The sequence below is a fragment of the Natator depressus genome, chromosome 21 (assembly GCF_965152275.1).
Source record: "Natator depressus isolate rNatDep1 chromosome 21, rNatDep2.hap1, whole genome shotgun sequence".
NCBI classification, from domain to species: Eukaryota; Metazoa; Chordata; order Testudines; family Cheloniidae; genus Natator; species Natator depressus.
Window position 1 is genome coordinate 6404250 of NC_134254.1, and position 20904 is coordinate 6425153.

The 20904-nt window shown below is 43.4% G+C and overlaps 1 protein-coding gene across 1 annotated transcript; it reads left to right on the forward strand.

Annotated features, from left to right (window-relative positions):
- Positions 1-4090: 4090 nt before the first annotated feature.
- On the forward strand, positions 4091-20581 carry PM20D1 (peptidase M20 domain containing 1). The gene is made up of 13 exons (XM_074936477.1): positions 4091-4289; positions 6852-6938; positions 7600-7832; positions 8675-8761; positions 9529-9662; positions 11616-11735; positions 12629-12704; positions 13002-13063; positions 13371-13449; positions 14775-14846; positions 16323-16491; positions 17230-17329; positions 18194-20581. Exons 1-13 carry the CDS (start codon positions 4091-4093, stop codon positions 18321-18323), a joined length of 1548 nt encoding a protein of 515 aa, XP_074792578.1. The 3' UTR covers positions 18324-20581.
- The last annotated feature ends 323 nt before the right edge of the window (positions 20582-20904 follow it).

Consider the following 20904-nt stretch of genomic DNA (forward strand, 5'->3'; position numbering starts at 1 on the left):
GAGTGGTGCGCAGAACAGCCTTTCTGTGCTTCCAGCCCGGGGTAGCAGCGAGGCTGGGAGGCGAGGGACCGTCACACCTCTCCTCCTGACATCCTCTCTCCTCCTTCCCTCTGTGTGTGGAATTCAGAGCAATGGACTCTTGGAGCAGGTAGCAGAACACAACAGAAGCAGGAACTCAGGAAATAACATTCATCTACATGTAGAAGAGCAGCAACTTAATTTAATGGCAAGTGCCTCCAGGCAGAAGGATTATTAATATCCGTCATCGCTGTCAACCCTATCTCTGTTCCTCCTCCTCCAGAACCCACTCACATACCCAGCCATAAGGGTTGCGTAACACAGGCATCACCTTTGTTTTCCTTCCTTTTTCCAACGAGATGACATATAAGGAAATTTACAAGCCTTTCCTGGCTTTGATTCATAACCACAAGTAACCCTCTCAAGATGCAGTGACGCAGGTTTGCAAAGTGATAATATTTTAAAATGTGCACTGACTTTTTGGGAATCTGCACGCTGAATTTAAGCCTGTGAATTTCTTGGGGTTGCTGCCCAAAGCCACCTCTGTATTTTCTATTACCCTACAGGCCCTCCTGCGCTGTCCTGTCTATTACCAGGTACCATTTACTGAGCCAGTGCTGTGTTTTCTATTACCCTAAAATCCTTGGTACAACTGCATGGGAGTAATGCTGCATTCTATATTACATGCTCAGGCTATTTTTGGATATTAGCCACCCTCAGCTCACATGACCAAGAGCTCCTGCCAGCTCTAGTGGGAGTTATACTCACACACTGGCCTTCCCAACAGTTTGGGTAGTTAAAATAAAGCTTATTCAAAGCACCGGCAGAATTAGGGCCTGATTCAAAGCCTACTGAAGTCAAGAAGAATCTTGCCTTTTACTTTAACAGGCTTTAGGTCAGGCCTTTAATCTGGGAATATCATGAGAGCAGGTATTCCTGTGGTATTTTGATGCTTCCTCTTCCTATTCTCAGTATCTGGACATTGCTAAAAAGTTCAGTTTAGATTCAGCTCTAGAAATAGGTAAGTGTTTCAGGGTGAGCAGGTTTTCTTAACCAGTGTGCCCATCCCTAGCAAATTCAGGGACAGGGAGAGAGAGACCCTTCAGCTCAGTGCATACATCCAATGGTTCTTGATGATGCTAAAACTCAGGAGCAGTATAATTAAAGATTGAGCATATTTTGGGTATGCCAGGAGTCAACAGCTCTTGTGATACCCAGCACTCACCTCTCCAAGCTTGGGGCTTCAAGCTGAAGAGATTTTAGGTAATCACCTAAGTGACAAGAGAAAGCTCATCTGCTGGGATTGCTACGGTGTCTGGTCCCTCATGCGCTATGTGAATTTGAATAAAAATCACCACAAACTGATGCTACCAGGACAATCTACCTCTCGGGCAAACAAGCCTGACTCGATAACCCATAGACAGATGATATCTTTTAATTTTTTTTTTAAAAAACCCTAATACTTTTATATATAAAAGTGTGAGTGATGCTAATAACTATTGCTATTTTAGTTTTCTGTTATAGTTCCTTCCTTTCATCCCCATATTGATTCTCTGAAGCTTATGACTAGAGGAAATGCATTTAAAGTATATGTAAACGCTGAAAAATACAGTATGTTGAGGATTAAAGGGACACTTATTCGTACATTTAGGCCCCAAATTCAGGTTTTGTGAAAAGCAATTTTGCAAAAATTAAGATGAGCAGAATTTTTTCTATGATATTTTTAAAGTTCTGATGAAAGCAGTTTTTTGTCTAGATTTTAAACCTTCCGCTGTGGTGTTTCCAGCCTTGGGATAAAGCATAAGGGCCAGAAAATGAAACTGCTTAGAAGCAAATGTGAAACTGACTCATCTGTTTTTCAGGAATAAAAAATATAATGGCCTTAATAATGCAAAGGAAATTTGCTTTTAAAAAATTATTTCTGTTCTAATAACCTAAAATGTCAATAACGCTTTTGTGTTTTACTATATGGTTTTAAATCTGTTTAATTCATAAAACATTCTTAAACCACCCTGATAAAAGGGTCTTTGAGATAACATTATCGGGGAAAGAAAATGCAGCTGTACTGTGGCTCCCAGATAAATGATGCCCCACTTGCAATGAAAATAGAGCTGCATGACTCATCCAGGCTAGACAAACATTCCATGTTATAACATCAGAGCTGCCTGGGTTTTGTGTGGCACCTCATTAATTAAGTCACCACTGCTCAACCTCAGTCTCTGATTACATGGTGCAGGAGAAAATTATTAAACAAATAGAAGTACAGTTTTCTTTAGTTGGGAGAACACTAAAAAAAGGTTACTTCTCACTCTGACCTTAGAGAGACAATCACAATTTTGCTGGGACTGTCATGTCCTACAAGCTAAGATCAGAATAAACAAAAAGCTTGGCGCAATGGAGCAAGGGGCTTTTTCATTATAATAAAACCTCTGCGGTGACCTCACTTTAAATTAGTGATATTCCTAATTGCAATTCAGGAATCAGAGTGTGTCTGCTAAAGGTTCAGTTCACAGTCCCACAGGCCTGACAGCCAAAGTATCAGTTCAAATACAGGAAACCTCAGAGCGACAGATCCCTGTGCAAAGTATGTATTGTTTCCTTTGCAGTTCCCAGCAGCATGATGGATGGGATGTCAAGAATGATGCCATGAAAGTAGTGGCAATAATTACATACTCTGCCACCTTGAAGTCTCAGGTAGAGGGATACTTGGTTTCTGTAGCCCAGTGCCAATTCTGGTGACAAATGCAGCCCTCAGCAGCTGACAGATGGTATTTTTGAAGGCATAACTCCTGTCACCATTTTGCTACTGAGTAGCACAAATGTTTTAGATGCAGAACCCTGATAAGTCTATGAGTCCCAGAACATTAGTTTCAAAGGCGACATTCACCAATCTGTACAAAACAGAATGACAAGTTAGCATGACTTGCATTTCTCTTTCAAAGGTTCTATGTGGCCAGCTCAGAAAGCTTCATTTCCAGGGTATCTTGACCAGGGAACTAGAGAAACTCAGAAAGAGAGTCCGTTGGGGGTGGTAAATTCTAAACTTCCAATGACCTTTTATGTCTCTGAAAGTCTAGTGATATTAATATGTAATTACTTTGAAGCCTTATTTGATACTTGCATGATGCATAACAAGCTCAAAATGTTTGTGTAATTTATTTAATTTAATATTGGTTTGGTTCTTCTTTTTTTGATAATAAACAATATGTGACAGATCATATGCTTTATCTACTGATTTGGGAGTACACTTTCCCAGAACCCTTATGCCAATTCTACTTGGTACTATGGTGATAAAAGCTTTAGGCATGCCTACAGTTAATGTATTTTATCAGTGCTGTCCTAGAGTTTCTGTATGCTTCTACACCTTTGCAGAATTAATTACTCATATAGAATCCATGCTACACCACTCTCTTATATAAATCACATGGCTATTTATCAGCAAAGGATGCTCCTTTTCCCCAACAGTGCTCTCATTTTAGAAATAGTGTTAATGCATCGCTGGATTTCCTGGTCTGCTGTCCCCAACAAGAGGTACACTGCAATTGCGCTTATGTGAATGTGAACTGAGTTTTGTTAGAGAACAGATCTTGCCCTCCTGCTGCTAATGACAGCAACAAACACAATGCATGTAACATGACTTAGGCATACGAAATTTATACACTTCTATGGTGGTGTTCACTTGCAGATCCTGGTGTCTATTAAACAGTGTGATTAATTAAGCTTCAAAACATCCCTGGGGAGTAGGTATGATGACCATTTTAGGCATGGGGATACTCAGGTGAAGTGATTTGCCTGAGGTCACAAAGGGAGCCAGCAGAGACAGACCCCAGCCGCTGTGGTGGGCCCCACACTCTGCCCGGGGCTATGAGCAGGCCCCAAGAGCCCGGCCTCCAGCCCCCTGCTCTGGGCACGCCACGTGAGCGGTCAAGCTGCCGGAAACAGCTGCCAGGGCCAGGGAACTGCAACTCCCAGCAGGCCTTGCAGCGAAGGCCGAACGAAGCCTCCGATTGGCCGGAGTCTCTGAGTTGGGGGCTGGTGATTGGCGGGCGGCGCGCGAGGCGAGCGGAGCGGCATGGCGGGGCGGCTGCGTGGGGCGGCCTGGGCCGCCTGCCTGGGACTGTGCGGGGCCGCGCTGGCCCTGCTGGCCGTGGTGCTGGGGCGGGCCTACGTCCTCCGCCCGCCGCCGAGCCCGCCGCTCGGGGGGCGGCGGGCCGCGCTGGGCTTCGAGCTCAGCGTCCGCGACAGGCAGGAGCTGAAGGAGGCGCTGAGAGGTGAAGGGGCCGGGACCCCTCAGACCCCCATCCCCGGGGGAGCGCCCCGGCCCCCCAGGCCGGCCCTCCAGGCCTGGGACTCCCTGGCCCCCAACTAACCCCCACCCCGGGGGTACCCCCAGCCAAACCCCCGTTACCCCCCAACTAACCTCCACCCTCGGGGGGTACCCCCCGCCAACCCCCTCCCAGCCCCCAACTAACCTCCACCCCTGGGAGGTACCCCCCGCCAACCCCCCCAACTAACCTCCATCTCCAGGGGGTACCCCCCAACCCCCAACTAACCTCCACCCCTGGGAGGTACCCCCCGCCAACCCCCCAACCAATCTCCATCTCCAGGGGGTATCCCCCAACCAATCTCCATCTCCAGGGGGTACCCCCCCAACTAATCTCCACCCCTGGGGGGACACCCTCAAATTAATCCTTCTGATCTCCAGGGGGGACTGCCCCTGACTAACCCCCCCCCACCCCGGGGGCCCTTCACCCCAGACTAATTCTCCCACTAGACAACCTCTCACTCCCAGACTAGCCCCCCCCCCGGGATTCCCCAGACTAATACTGCTCCCAAGAACTCATGCTCCCAGACTAAATCTTTCCGCAGACACCCCCCCGCCACCTTACACGCACACAAATCTGGGGCAAAACCCCAATCCCCGGCAGGTGTCCACCAACAGAACCACCTCCACCCCTTGACAAATCCTGGAGATTATAATCCCATCCCAAATAACTCCTCCCATCCCTGATTGATCCTCCTGATGACAGACCATTTTCAGCCCCGCCCGTTCCTGGCTAAGCCTCTCCCCGCCCGGGACCCCGGAACTCCATCTCTCCTGAGGAGTACACCCCCTTGGATCCCTAAAGTTACATTCCCTAACTGCACCTCCTCTGGCCACCAAAACTCCATCATGACCCTCTCCCAAGCAACTTCTACCAGGCTGCCTCCCCCCATTTTCTTTGAGGCTAAGAGCCCATCCAAGGGCCCTCTTGAGAGTGAGTGCTCTGAAACCCCCCTCCACCCAGGACTCATCCTCCAGCTGAATTCTCTAGGGACCGAACCTGTCCTGAATACACTGAGCCCCCAGAAATCCCTTAAGTACTGATGCCTCCTCATCAGCTACTAACGCCATCCATTTACCGAGACCCCCAGAGCACTGACCTCTCTAGTCTGGTGTCCCAGGCAGAATTTCCTCAGTGGGCACTTCTCTCCCATGTGTACCATGCACCCTCAGGCACAGACACCCACAGACAGAAGTTGCTTGAGCATTAGCGCTCCCTCAAGTGACACTGCCCCCCCCCCGACGAGCATCTTCTTCCCATTGTGTCACTTTACTTTTAAGCATCTATTCAGCCCCTTATTGCTTGCTTAGACATTGGCCTGCTCCCCTCCCAGCACCTCTTCTCAGACACTGACATGTTCCCAAGGAAACCGCTAACCCATCCTCAAGCTCTGACACCCCCCACTGGCTGCCCTCCAGCAACTGAGGCAGCTGACACCACCCTGAAACTGACAACCTCCCTTTATCTCCATAAGGCACATCCCTCCCGCCCTGCTTCCATGACACTGCAGAAAGTACATGCTATGGGTGGTAGGGAAGGAAGAAAAACTGCAGAACAAAAAGATTGAAAATCATGTCTTAAAAAAAACAAACCAGGATTTGTTTCTTCTGCTGACAAATGAAAGAAAGGAATAATATTGTTTTAATAGCTCCTCTGTATAATTCATTTCTTGTTATCAGTTAAGATTCTTTAGCACTGGATGACACTGGTGCCTGTCTCAAAATACCTTGTATATTTACATTTGCAGTCATATACTTTGACCCCAACAGATATCCTAAGCAAAACCTGGAGATGTGTCTTGGAGCTAGTGGAAGACACATACACCTGAGTATCATATGTGTATCGGTGACATCTGCCTCTGACAATCTTGCTGAGTGGTCCAATGTAGATATTAATGAAAAAGAAGGAGAGGATATTGAAGGATTCCACAACCTGGGTGTCTCAGAGCAGTATAGCTGTTTTAGTTTATAAAGCACTTTGTGTTCAAAGAGGATCTGTAAATGCAAGGTGCTGTTGTTGTTGTTGGTTGGCCCCTTCCTCATCCTTTGTTCATAAACATAATATTAAGTCTATAGAAGAGGGACAATAAGGAGTAGGTGAATCCACGCGGCTGCACCATATTTGCAGTGAATGGCAAGGAAAAACTTGCCCAGAAAGCTGTATATATGTTTTAGAGTCTGCCAAATGAATGTACTGCAAAGCTGAAACGGGTCAGTAAATGAATTATTATGCTTTCCCACAGCGGATAGTCTTGTCTTAACTGGAACCAGAATTCCATACACCTGCAGTCTTTGTTTCCTCCCACTGACAGTCTTCTCCAATATCTCATCCCGCTGACATACAAAACGCAGTTTGTCTGTATTCTGCAGTTGTACATCTTGAGATGTCCCTTTGCCATACTAAATAAATTAGTGCCCCCTCTTCCTTACTGGCTCAAATCAGTTAAAATGACTGTCAGACTGATTGACATCATTGCCAAAAATCCTCTATTTCATATTTTCATTTAAGGTGCCATCAAAATTCAAACAGTTTCCTTCTCTCCAGAAGACCAAAATACAACAGCCTTGGCAGAATTTGGGAATTATATTCAAAAAGGTACAGAATTTACGTTCCTACATATTTTTAATAAAAGGGCAGGAGGTTGGCAACAAATTGAGTAGAAGGTTTAGATTCTGAATATAATGGAATAGTACTTTGTTTGGTGTAGCACTTTTTAATCTTGATTTTTCTCAAAAGAGGAATGGATTATCATAGGGGCCAAAATGGGACCTGCAGTTCAACTGTGGTGTATCTCCACTGATGGTAGAAACTGTAGCATAGACAGGGCATAGGTGTCTTTTTACTGCCATGTCATGACCCTGCTCTGAAGAGAGTTAGAGAACCTTGTGATAAAAAAGCCTAAGCCTGTCTGATGGTTCCATCGTCCAACACAGCTGCAGTGGTGGTGAGTTACAGGTCCTGTTTTTGCCAAGGGAGACAAAGCTATTGAGGGTTTCCACTGCAGATTGGGACAGTTTGGTAACGTTGTTTGAGGGAAGCTTGCACAGTTGCTGCCTGCAACGTCTCAAGCTTTGTAGTCTTGTTGCCATCCGTGTTAAAATTCACTATCGACCATGCTTCCATTAAAGTCAGTGGCAAAATTCCGCTAACAGGTTCATGTCATATTCCCAATAATTTTGGTGGTGGAACAGAAAAGACCTTGCTGATTTTTCTCCTTTGTATATTTCTCTCTTGTTTTGAATTTATTTTTAAACAGTCTTTCCTGCTGTATTTTCTACCAAGTTCATTCAACATGAGATCATTGGAGGATACAGCCATCTCTTCACTGTTCAGGGTTCTGACCCCCAGCTCATGCCCTACATGCTGCTTGCACACATGGATGTAGTCCCAGCTTCTCAAGAGGGGTGGCATGTCCCTCCTTTCTCTGCTGAGGAACTTGACGGTTTCATCTATGGACGAGGAACAGTGGACAACAAAAATTCTGCTATAGTATGTCTTCTCTGTCACCTCATTTCAGAAAAGCTCTAAGGAATGTTTTTGCTCAGGGTCTGATGGGTAAATAATTAACAGTCTCGTAGTTTTGTGATTTGAGAACTTCTCTTTTGGAACTAGTTAGCTATTGAGAGTGGCAGTAATAATCCCAGAAACAACTACATCAAAATTAACCATTACAATGTATGAGGCAAAATGGATGCTGGCAAGACAGCAGAAATACAAACTAACCACTGCTGATTAGACAATGACCACAGTTTAGGAAGGAAAAAAAAATAGATGAGACTGGAAAAAAACACAAGTGTTAACGGATTACAAAATTCATCCCCACTGTTCTTATTTTTCTCTTTGTTCTTCCTTAGTAATGTTTTTGTATAAAAAGTTAATTCTCATTAAAGTAATGGATTTGCTACAACTAGCGAGAGCCATACCATATGCAGTCTAGATGCAATTTAAAGGCTCAGTTAAGTGGGGGGTTTTCAGACATAGAGACCCCGATCATGCTCCCTTTGAAGCAAGTTGGAGTTTGCCTTGGCCTCCAGTAAGAGTAGGATCAAGCCCATACTGTTTTATATATTTATTCTGATATTATGTAACACACTGAGTTTTAAGGATTATTAAGTCTGTTGGATTGTATTTGCAAAAGAATATGATTATCATCAACTAGGTGGAGTGAAAAAAAACCCCGAAATAGTTAAAAGAATGAAGCCTGCTTGAGCACTGTGAAAGTACCGGATTTCCTTTACATCTTCATGTTCTTCGCCATATGAAGTAGCTCTTCTTTGCAACCTCAGAGAGCAAAACGACACAGTGACTAACATGCTGCCTCTGTTCCACAGGGTATTCTGCAAGCTCTAGAATTCCTGTTGAGAAGAGACTACAGACCTCGCAGGTCTTTCTATATCGGCATTGGACATGACGAAGAGGTATTTCTCTCGGTCTGTCTCTCTCTCTTGTTTCCTCCTATAACAGCAGCTTGATTCTTGGATAGCCAGTTGCCTGCATTGTCCCTGTACTTGACTAAATCAACTTTAGAGCATTGCAGTCATAGGTATATATTGACAGTTCAGCTCTCAGTGACCTGGGTGTCAGGGTTTTGCTCAGTGGAAAGAGAGGAGAAGGGTAAATCCATACTGTTCTTTGGTATGGCTTTTCTAGGGCTGTCAGACATAAAAAGTACAGTGTATGAGTGAAAAGTGAAAATCCAGGTTAAGATGTTTTTGACTGTTGCAGGTGAACAGTGTTATCTAACAGAGTCTTCTTTAATGACATAGGGCTAGAAATAGAGAATGATAGGGTAGCAGAATTACCATTCTTATAAAGACAAGAAGGGTGTTCAGTAAAATTGAAAGACAAGAAATGATAAAATTAAATACCTTTTTAAACAATGTCTAATTAAGATATAGAGCTCATTGCTGTGAGGTAGCATTGAGGCTTCTCATGAATAATGAGAACATCTTCAGTTATATTAGACTGGATGTAAACTCTCCTGCTTCAGAGCATAAGCAACCACTAATTGATGGGGGTTAGAAAGAAACTTCACCTTATGGACAGGTTATTTCATAATTGCTCACTCTGGGGTTTCTTGCACCTTTCTCATGTAGCACTGGTCACTGTCAGAGTCAGGATACTGTACTAGATGGACTGCTTGTGCGATTCAGCATGGCAATTCCTCTGATTTGGACTCTCATAGGTATCAGGTCGTAAGGGAGCAATGAAGATTGCAGCTCTGCTGGAAGCTAGAGGAGTGAAGCTTTCTTTCCTGCTAGATGAGGGAAGCGTTATCTTAGATGGGTTCTTGGAGGGAATAAAGAAGCCAGTAGCAGTGTAAGTAAGGAAAGAAGAGAATTTAACACAATGAGCCTGATCCCTGGCTTTATGGGTAAGTATGAGAGAGTCTTCTAGTTTGGACTAATGCAGGGGTGTCCATAATTCAACATACAGGCCCTCTATGGCATCTTAAAATGTGGCCTGCAGCTGCCCTTTTCTTCCTTGGTGAAGACACAGCTGACGAACTGCAGGGTTTTATTGCTGGTGATTTGATTGCAGTTTCTGTTCATCTCAGTGTAAATATAAATACAAGCAAATATTCGGGTTGTGTGCATGTTTAAGAATTAAGTATATTTACATACTTACATACATTTGTGTGTGGCTCTTAGGCTCCTGTCAGATTTTCATTGCAGCTCTCAGTGTTGCAAACATTGGGCATCCTTAGCTAATACATGGAGCACTTGGCTGGGAAAACCACCCTACGGTTTTCATCCCACCAATCACTGTATCACACTTCTGTTATACCTCCTTGTTTACTTGAGTAGGTGAGTTTGGCTAGGTTGCAGCTGAGTCACAGGGCTGAGGATGGAGATGCCCATATTTATACGTAGCTGTCTTCTAGGCTGTCGTTTATAGCTGCCCATGGATTTTATTTTTTTTCTTTAGATAAAAATTTAGTAACTTTGGTGTGCGGTTGAGGTTTTGGCAGCAGAACCTGAGGCTGGTTCACCGTTGTGGCAATCAGTGTTTCAGCCTCCTGACTGCCATTTGCTACTTTGCAAATGGCAGGATGGGACATGCAATCAATACTGTTTCTCTTTGGTCAGCTTAGATAGTGACCCTGATGTAGCTGTGAAGTGTTTAAAAACAAAAGTTTGTCTTTGGCATGCAGCTTGTAAGCTTGATTCATACCTTTTCTGAGGAAATGCAAGGGTGACCCTTTATCTTGAGAAGGAAAGAATGAGGAAATGGGATATCTGTTGAGTTATGAATTCTGTCCCTTTCCGTCTGTGGTAGACAATCCTCTGAAGACCTGGGATCCCTCAGTGGCCTCACTGAAATATTACCTGAAGGTTAATTTAGGAAGCCCTGTGATGAGTCAGTCTCATTTATTTGTTGTTATAAAAAGCAGGGAAAAGACAACCTGGTGCTAACAGGATTTGGAATTGTGATATAAAGAATTTGATGATAAAACAAATGTGATGAACACGGGCACTATCGGACACTGTTGGTAGAAGGGTCAGATCTGACTGCGTATAGGTGTTTCAGTTTTACAAATCCATTTCCTTCTCCAAAGCTGCAATTTAGTTTTTGTGGGAAGCATTCTGGTTTTCATGCAGAACTGTAGTCAAAAAGAGAACCCCATAATCTTAGTGTTGGCTGTGGGAGCATATAAAATTGACAAGTGCATGGCCAGTCTCCCAATGGAAAATATGATACCTATATTTTGAAATATGAATGCAGTTTAGAATTAATAAGACAGCAATTGGCCCTTGACATCAAACTAGATTTAAAATGCTATTGTTTAAGGTTAACACTGCATAGGATAAGTATTTCCTATTGTCAACCTCCACAGAGGTGTTTGTAATCATTAATTCCTTTTAATTACCATGAAACTGTCTTGCTGTACTTAAATGACATTTGTTTTTAAGACACTTGGTCTGTCAACTATACTGCAGCTGTGGTTCAACACGTAAGCAAAGAGCCTTCCGAGTGCACTTACTTTCAGTCTCTCACCGTGCTGTCACAAGCAGGGTACTGCAGCTGCGCCAGAGCAAGTGTGTTAGTTGTGTAATGTGAAATCTGGAGAAAAAGCCAAGACCCCAATGCTCCTACCACTCAGGTGTGGCTTTAAATGCTTTTTGTTGTTGCTGCTGCTCTTAGAGTATTTTTATCTGATTCTAAACAATAAGCGTATCAGCCCCCTCTGTCTACAATCTGTGGAGGCTGAAGAACTCCAGTTATGTAATACTTGGAATCGGCTTGATGAAGTTATTTCTCGTTCATCAGAATAGCTATCACAGAGAAGGGTGCAATTACAGCGAACTTCAGCGTGGAAAAAGAGCAAGGTCATTCCTCTGCCCCTTCTAAGGAGACGAGTATTGGTATTCTTGCAGCAGCGTTGTCCAGGTGAGAGTTTACCTGGCTGTGTAACAGACCCAAGACTGTCATGCAAAAGCTCCTTAAACAGACTTGACCTCAGCACTAGATATTGTACCTCTCTGAGGATGTTTAAAACTGAAGCTTATGACTCAGATAAGTGCTGATATGCAACCCCTGCAGAGGGGTTGTGGTCAGGGGAAGAGGGCATGGCTGGAGCACCTCTGCACTCCAGCTGTTCGCAGTCCCTGGAATGGTCCCTAGGGACCTTAAAAAGCCAGGCATAAATTAGAGCATCATCGGGGCTACTCAGACTTACACCAAGGGCCTAAATGTCATTCAGTAGCACCAGAATTTGGATATCTGCAAAGGTGACATGAAGCTATTTTTATTCCTTCCTTTTGTTTGTTGCCAGAATTTCTCTCCAAGAATCTTTCTTGACTGTATCTGCTGCCTACAGGTGATATCTATGCAGGCAAATAAACATGATGTGGTATCAAAATGTTATTTCCCGTAGGCTCTGGTACAAGATAGTGCTCCTGCTTCTCAGCCTCCCTGTCCTAGTGGATACAGAATAGATTGATGGGGGCAAGGGTGTTGTTTTATAAAGTGCCTGAAATAAAGAGAGACTTGCTATCTTTTTGGCCTACCATTTTTATAGATTTCCACATCTCCGTTACTGTCCCTTCCTTCTTATTGGGAGGCAACCTTGGCTATCTCTTCATCCTCCCCAAAATATCATCTTTGGATGAGACAGGAATGCTCTGAAATCCATGGTGAAGTTGTTCTCCTTGATTTGTGAGCTAAGAGAAATGTGGCTACATTTCAAGCTCTTGGCAAAATCCATGAATAAAAATGCAACCTGTTTTCTGCAATAATGTAAAATGAGGTTTTTTTTTCACATGCTCATTTGCGTGTTGTAGGTTGGAGCAGAATCCCATGCCCAATCTGTTTGGCCGTGGGCCAGAAATTATGATTCTTGAGCACTTGGCTTCAGAGGTAAGGATTCAACTGTAGCTTCATTCTCAAGTTTTACATTATTAATATTAATAAATTAAAAGTAGCCCCAGACGTAAATTACCTAGGGGGGTTTCCTAGTCTCTGTTAAAATCATTTAACTCAGAAAGGAGAATTCAAAGCTTAAATGCAATAGTTCTCCCTTTGCAGCATCCCTCTCATACTGTACATAGCAGTGATCCTTTAACCCTGTGTTCTGCACTGAGTAGTGACATCACTTTAGTCTCTAAAGCTGGAATTTTGATAATTGGTGTATTTTTGTTTTCTCTTGCCACTTAGTTCCGTTTTCCTCTCAATCTCATCATGACCAATCTGTGGCTGTTCTCACCTATCATCAGCAGGTAAGGGAACACATCTCCTCTTCCACACTCCCAGCCTCTGCCCCCGTGAAATATGGGAACTAATGTCCATTTAGAAACTTTAGTCCTCTAGCTTTCTTGCCAATCAGCCTGATCTTCCGTGGAAATCAGCCATCCTATTTCTCAGTTTATCAGACTGTAAAGCATTTACCTTGCTTTAATTAATAATTGAAACATACTGTAGCTGCTCTGTTAATGCATAGAGTGGTCTAATCAATTTAATTCTCACTGTTGTCATTTATATCTTTTATAAGTACAAAACTCCTTTTAAAAACTTATTTTCATGCAGAATTTTCGAGCAGAAGCCGTCCACTAATGCCTTGATTCGGACCACCACAGCAATCACCATGTTTAATGCAGGAATCAAGGTAGCTTCATGTGTGCATTTGATGTTTCCTCTACATAGCGTGAGGAGAACGCCTGTATTATTTAGAATGGTGGTTCCCACATACTGCTAGATGTACCACTATGAATGGTTTTCTAGTCTCCTCCTACACTTAATTTTAAACTCGGCCTCTATACTGGGCCTTCATGCTTTGCCAACCTCACTCCATCTGAAAATATAGCCCAGTTCAAACCTTAGGGTTTACAATAGAAAATTGTTTCATTGATGACCATATGTGTTATCCAGTTCTTTCTAAACTGGTGCTGAAAATGGTTTAAGTGCTAATGTAAACAGGATAAAAAACATTTTCAGTCCTATTACACGAAGGGTGATTGAGACTTTGGACCACCCATTTTCAGCAACAGGACAACTTCCTACTATAGATGGGACCTTTGTCCCATGATCACAAGACTGATATCCCTAAACTCCACAGTGGGTTAGAGCAAGCACAGCAGAGTGAGAGGCAGCAGGTTCTGGCTGGTACAGTCAAGGTCTTAACCTGATAAATAGGTGCAGTTACCCAGAACAGTTGAGAATTGCAGCTCTGAAACACAAATGAGAGCAATTAATAGTTTGGCTACTTTGTGCATTCCTCAAAGGAAATCTTTACTGAAAAGGATCACTTGTCTAGAAAACAAGATATAATAGAAAAGTCTCTAAAGTGCCACAAGTCCTCCTTTTCTTTTTGCGGATACACACTAACACGGCTGCTACTCTGAAACCTGTCAAGATATAATAGGTAAACAGTGACACTGAGTGGTGAGAAGAGAAATAACATGTTGTTTGCTTTGCTTTTTTACTGTGTGTGTTCAAAGACTGTGTAACTTGCATACTTAACAAAGTATAAAATATATTTTGTAGAAAACAGGAATTCCATACCTGTACTTATGCTGTTAAGTGATGTACATGGGTCATGTCTGGTGTGCTTTGAGGCAATGGACTCAGCTATAAAGGAGGATTTTTTGGAAGAGTGACTTCATATAAAATGAAGTTATTATTTAAAAAAAACTATGCCAAGCCCTTTCTCACACAGAGAAAAAATTCTAAATGAAAAGTGCCTATTCCTTATATAACTACCTGTGTTGTAAATGACTAATGTTTACAGCGATCAAATGGTGGAAGGTTTGGGCATTTATTTCAATGGGAGCTGGTGGAGGCCTTGAACGGTGAGCTCTGGAACTGCATGAGCAGTCGTTTAACTTTTTTGATAGCAGGATGATGTAATATTACAGTGGCAGTTCTGTGATTGGCCTTTGACTCTGCTTATGACTTTCTCTGTATTGTTTGTACCTCCTTTTTCCCCCCTAGTCCAATGTCATCCCACCTTCCGCAAAAGCAACTGTGAATTTTCGGATCCACCCATCACAAAAGGTTGAAGAGGTAATGTCTGCATGTTACACTTTTGTTCACCTTTTTTTTTCATCATGACATTTGTCCCTGACATGTCATTTACTTAACTTTCCTATACCTTTGAAATAGACAATTGTTGACTGGTCTGGAGTTTGCAAGCTTTCCTCTCTGTTGTCGACCTTGCCTCTGCAACCTCCGGACTGCGCGGTTGTAATACACTCTACCTAAGGTTCCATAGAAGACCCCTTAGAAGGTTCATGTAGTGCAAAATTGCCTGCCTGCATTTTGCAGATGTGAGCATGTAATATCTGTGCTCTGTGCTGGCTTCCTTTATGTTTCCAGGTGCAAGTCAAGCTACTGGTTGTCTTCTGTAAATCTCTGAGTGTAATGGCATCTGGCCAGCTGAGAATACCTTATCCCCTGTTGCAGCAGGCCTTTTCCATCAGAAAGCTCTCATTGTCTGTCCCCAGGTTTAGAGTCTAGGGAGAAGGAAGTGTTCTGCAATTTGCAGTCGCCAGAGCCAAATTTATCAAAGGTTTTTTTTTCCCTTTGAGCACATAGTGTAAGATGCATGTGTCCATTGTGTCTTTTTCTTTATTTGGGCCTGTAACCAGGGAAGATTGTCCCTTTGGGCCAGTTGTTTGCTTTAGTGTTTGTTATATGTGCCAGATATCACAGTGATGAATGCAGTATAAATGAGAGAGATCCTCAGTGGCTTGTTTTACAGGACTCTTTCTGAAGACTCACTTTGGATTCTAAACACTACCTTCTAAGTATGGAGGAGGACAGGAGACAGTCCGGATTCTGAGGGATGCCTTCTATGAAATGTAGACCTGCAGCTATATTAAGCAGCCTTTGGGAGTCACTCTTGCTTCAGAGTAACCCATAGACAAGTGGCTCCCACACTTCATTGGTTCACATACCACCGCCTTAAAAAAAACGTGACGTGAATTGATGAAACATCGAGCTCACGTACTGCCAGTGGTACATGGTGATCCATGGTTTGGGAATCTTGCCATGGACCATACATGCTTATGTAATAGTATTAAGGCTTATCTTCTGACAGTTGTAGCCACTAGAAGGTGACCTGATCTCTCACACTTGAGAAGGTCTGACATAGCCTATTATTTATGAATAATATCAACCCCCTCTCTCCGGACAATCATGCTGAAAGCTTTTTTGGTATTCCATTCACTTGACTGATCCAGTTACACAGTGGTGCCCTTTTGTACTGAAGGGGTTAAGGAAGGCCTTTTGAGGCACTGACGCATAAGTGATTGCCTTGGAAGTCCTTCGACCTTTAATGCCAGGAGCCATTGTGTAAGAGGAAAACAGACTTCCACCATGAGGCCACTACATGGTCCCTGTCCTGATTGTATGTCTTCATTTGGAGCCATAGCTGGCAATTGATTTACAAGGCAAGCCTTGAAACTGGCACCTACACAGACATCCACAAGGAAAACTCTCATTCCCTTTGCTTATTTGTTCCTCTGGGTGTGTTCATAGGTGCTAGAGATAGTCAAAAACACTATTGCTGATGACAGAGTAAAGATACACCTACAGGAAGCCTTTGACCCACTCCCTATCAGCCCCTGGGATAATCATGCCTTTGGAGTCCAGATTTTCCGAAGAACCCTACTGGATGTTTTCCCCGATGTCAGCAACATAGCTCCAGGTAAGCACCACTCATGATGATTATTGTTTCCTCTTATACTTCCACATTCCTGTGGGCCCCCCACCATCCCCAGTTGCTTTGTTTCCATTTCTGTGTATCCCTCCACCTCAGCTGTTAACGACTGGAAACAGCTGTTGTTCCCTCTTGTGTTAGGTTCCATCTCTCTGCTTTAAAGTGTGTGTGTGTGTGTGTTGAGTTATGGTAGAAATAGAAAAAGCAAACAGGAAACTGGCAGAAACAATGAACTTTGAATTGAGTCTCCCTGCAAAACACCCCAGGGAATCTCTTCAGGGATGTTAGGAGTAGCAGGGGAGGTCTTCTCATTTTAGCCTTTCAGTTTGCACTTCCATGACTGGCAAAACCATCTTTCATCTTCTGTGCTGTACCTGACTATCTAAAGTCCTTATCATGCAAGGTGTTCTACGCTGGTGCTACACAGCTTATGGGATAGGGACTTAAGTTTGAAATTGACACATAGAAGAATAAGAGCCTGATCCTGACAGGTGCTGGGCACCACAACTCCCATTGAAGCCAATGAGGTGTGGTGCTCCGCTCCTCTCGTTGCTGAAAGAGTTCCAGCATTCTTTATTTCCCGTGCTGACATGGGAACAGTAATTTATTTTCAAAAGGAGTTTGTTTTCAAAGCGTAGAAATGCTACATCAGCCAAGCCTTTTTCCTTGACAGCTAATTGGTTTCAATTGTGCTGAGACAACCTGACCCGTGGGTTTGTTTTCCAGGTATTTGTATTGGAAACACAGACAGCCGGCACTTCACTAAGCTCACAGATGCCATTTATCGATTTAACCCACTGGTCTTTAAACCGGACGATTTACCCAGGTATTATATTCTGCTTGTGGGGGGAATGCTAAAGGGACTATAGAAAGAAAATTAGCATGTGCTGGCCTAGAGAATGAAACCCAAATTTGTATGCCATGGTGTGGCCATATGGGTGCCTCAGAATCACAAAAGCCACCCATTTTCTGCAGAGTTGGGTGCTGCACTCATAATGGATGAGAACTGCTGTGGGAGAGAGTTAGCCCCGATTCATCTCTATTTAAAATGTAGACAGGACCTGGTTCAAACATCCCTTCCAGCGGGACAGCTGAACTTGCAGGGTTGGCTGGATCAGAAATACAATTCAGGATTCTGAAAGGTTTGGTTCTAGTGTGAAGCCCTTGTTTAATATGCATGTCCACATGCCAGCACAAACATGGTACTCCCACTTGATTAACTCTTTAAAGCTGGGAGTTATGTGAATAAAAAAGTATTAACCATGCTAGGAGTTGGTTCACTTGCTAGTGCATCAATTTTATTTTCCACGCGAGTGGAACTGAAATAGGAGCAGAGTGCCCAGGTGGCTGTTCTGCCCTCTGACTCAAAGGGCCTCTGATATGTCAGTGCAGGGACCTACGGTGCCTACTATACTTCCACTTGCCTGCCCTTTCTACCCACTCCATGGTCTTACCCACTGTGCTCTGGCCTTAGAATCAGTAAGCCATTTATGCTGGCCTCAGGAAAAGATCTTGCTTGGAGTGCATTGTTCTGTAGATTTTTATTTGTCTCACACTGTTTCCTACTTACGTCCTGACATTCCTGAGCCTTTATAAAGAGAACTGGGGAATCAGCAGCCTGGACTGGGTTTGCAGTTCCCATGTAAGTGGCTCATGCATATTGTAATGAAAAATATTCTCACTTTAACAGAGTCCATGGGTTGAATGAGAGGATCTCAGTTGAGGGCTATGAGAAACAAGTGGAGTTTCTTTACCAGCTGATTCAGAACTCTGATATCAACAAGCTGCCAGAGCCTCATGCAAACTCCCACGAGCTGTGAGACAAAAGAAATGGGGAGAGGAGCAGCTATCAAGGTGAATCATGGGATGGCAGCAACTTGGGGTATACAAAGCAGCTACTTATTGACATTGCACTTTGTTCTGGAACTAGGTTATTGCGGATGGTAATTTGCATAGAGATGAAAAGCAATGAGGCTGCTGTCAGCAGATACGAAGCCTGCCAAAAAGTAAAGGGAAACTTGAAATGGCCGAAGAGAATTGGAGCAATAGAAAAAACCTCTGATCTCCACACCACCTCATCTCCCTACCTTCACCTGCAGCCATTAGACACATGCTAACATTAAAGGGAAATGCTGTGGGATGGAGCTTGGGGGAGGGAATGTTAAGGAGACAACGAACAAGCACAACATAGAAAAACTGGTGGAAATGGCCAGAAAATAGAGATTTATTTTCTGGAAATATCCATCTCCTTTCATAACCCCACTCCTTTATTGTACCACGAAATTCACCCCTGTGGAAAGGGCCAGTGCAAGGCCTAGGCACTACCCATGCTTCTTCACATGGTCCTGTCTGGAAGGCTTAAGTCCCACTAAAGTAGGAATTTAATTAGGATTTAAGTGGTGCTTACACCTTGTCCCAGCCCTCTACACGGGCGAATTTCATCCAAATGGATCATTATTTGTATTCCCAAAACACTGAAGCACTGATCTGCAAGGTGCTGAGCTGAGGTCAATGGAAACTGAATTCACTGAGCACTTTGCGAGATCAAACCCCAGAAGCCTAAAAATCCTGGTGCTGTGTAGTTTAAAGACAGCATTAAATGCTGAATGTATACCCCCCGCAGTAGTATGTCTGTGGAGCATGCTGTGTAATGCCCCTGGTACTGCAGCAAGCTTGCTTTTGCCATTAAGTAGACTTTCCCTGATGCTCACATGCCATCCATTGTTTACATTTTTCCTGAGCTGTGGTGCATTTTACCTGTGTAATAGATGGATATATATGCCTGAAGGGGTGCTAGTTAACGTACCGGCAAGGCCACAGGAGCATATGCCCCCTCCTCAGCCCCCTCTGTACATTTACTGCCTGCTGCCATTTCAGAAAAGACTAGTGCTTTGGGGGGCCAACCTGGTACACTTTTCAGGGGCCCGGTTTTCAGAAGGTGGGTGTTCAGCACTTTCTGAAATCCCATTTAAGAGATCTCCCAGTCACTAGACATTTGAAAATCTTTGTCATAATTTACAATAATTTTAAAAAATCTCGGTTCCAACTGGTGGTGCACCAGATCTTGGAGGTGCTATTGCCCCTGCCTCTGATTTCTTTTCCTCTTTTTTTTTTTTTTTTTTTTTTTTTTTTGTTGCTTTCAAGTATTTCTGTCTCTCTTTGGTAAGCCCATGAGGCACTATGTGATCGTGGTGCCAGAATTATGAATTGCAACTTAAAGGAAAAGTAAATCAAAATTGTGCGTTCGTCTATTTTCCCTTTTCACTGAATAAGTTGATACCTAGGAGATATATTCTTCTTTTTTCGTCTTTAGTTTTCCATTCCTAGCTTGTTTCTGTATGGTGCAGAATGACCCCAGTTCCCTTCCAGTGCAGGGGGAGCTGAGAACACTCTGCACCTCACTGGAAAGGGATCTAGCACACTAAAACTATGTCTGCACTCACACTTTTCAGGAAATCACCCACCCTTGCCCTAGTAATGATGGTAGCCTTAGTACAGACAGGTCACTGGCATTTTTACTACCATGTTATCTAACCCTGCATGCTTTGCACTAGTGCACCCATCATTGTTACCACCCAGGGGTTTGCACCAGAGGGAGACTTCCCAGAAAGTGCTAATGTAGACCAGGATTAAGTATCCTTCTTTTAGGCTATTGCAAAAATGTTCCCTTTCACTAAAGTTGCCATTATTAATCAAATAAACAATTGCCAAGAAGGGGCATCTGATCCAGATGCTATCCCCAAGTGCAAATAGGGTGAAAGCCACTTCATACACTAACACAGGAAATGCAGTGCTGGAAACAAGCTAAAACCTCTTTCAGCTGCACTGTTCCACAGATGTTTGTCAAGTTGTACACTGGAATGGAAGGTTCTCTCTGTATTCTTGGTGAAGAATATATAGGAATACGGTACGGTACAATGAAATGTCATCTTGGAAAACATTAAATAATGAAACTGATTCTTGTACTTTCCTTCTTACCAAACTGTTTATGTCCACAGGTTTTTTGCAACAGATGTGCTAAAATTAAATTACTGATAAAAAATAAAACCTACTCTTGATTTGAAGCTAATAAAAATGGGATTGCAGATTCTTTCCTAGTCTTTATTTAATATTCTAACATGAATGTATAATTGCTGGGAAGACGTTCATCTCTTCCCTGCCATCAGTCATTTCCACACCTGGGTCTTCACTAGAGCTAGTCAAAAAATTTCCATCAAAACAAATTTTTGCCAAAACAGGGAAAAAAACCCACATTTTTCCAACCAGCCCTCATCTCCCCTCCCTGGTGCCCTCCTTTCTGTACAAAGCCTGTGTCAATTAACTTTGTCTATTTCCTTCCATAAACTGTTTAGGGGTCTGCTTAAATATCCAGCCGGATTTGCTACTTCAGTGACAGGAGGT

What these genes read in the sequence shown, in the direction of transcription:
- PM20D1 (XM_074936477.1), top strand. Translation starts at nt 4,091, where the DNA reads ATGGCGGGGCGGCTGCGTGGGGCGGCCTGGGCCGCCTGCCTGGGACTG. An exon ending in TTCTCACCTATCATCAGCAG is followed by an intron (nt 13,064 to 13,370) that starts GTAAGGGAACAC and finishes ATTTTCATGCAG; the next exon opens with AATTTTCGAGCAGAAGCCGT. An exon ending in TGTTTAATGCAGGAATCAAG is followed by an intron (nt 13,450 to 14,774) that starts GTAGCTTCATGT and finishes TTTCCCCCCTAG; the next exon opens with TCCAATGTCATCCCACCTTC.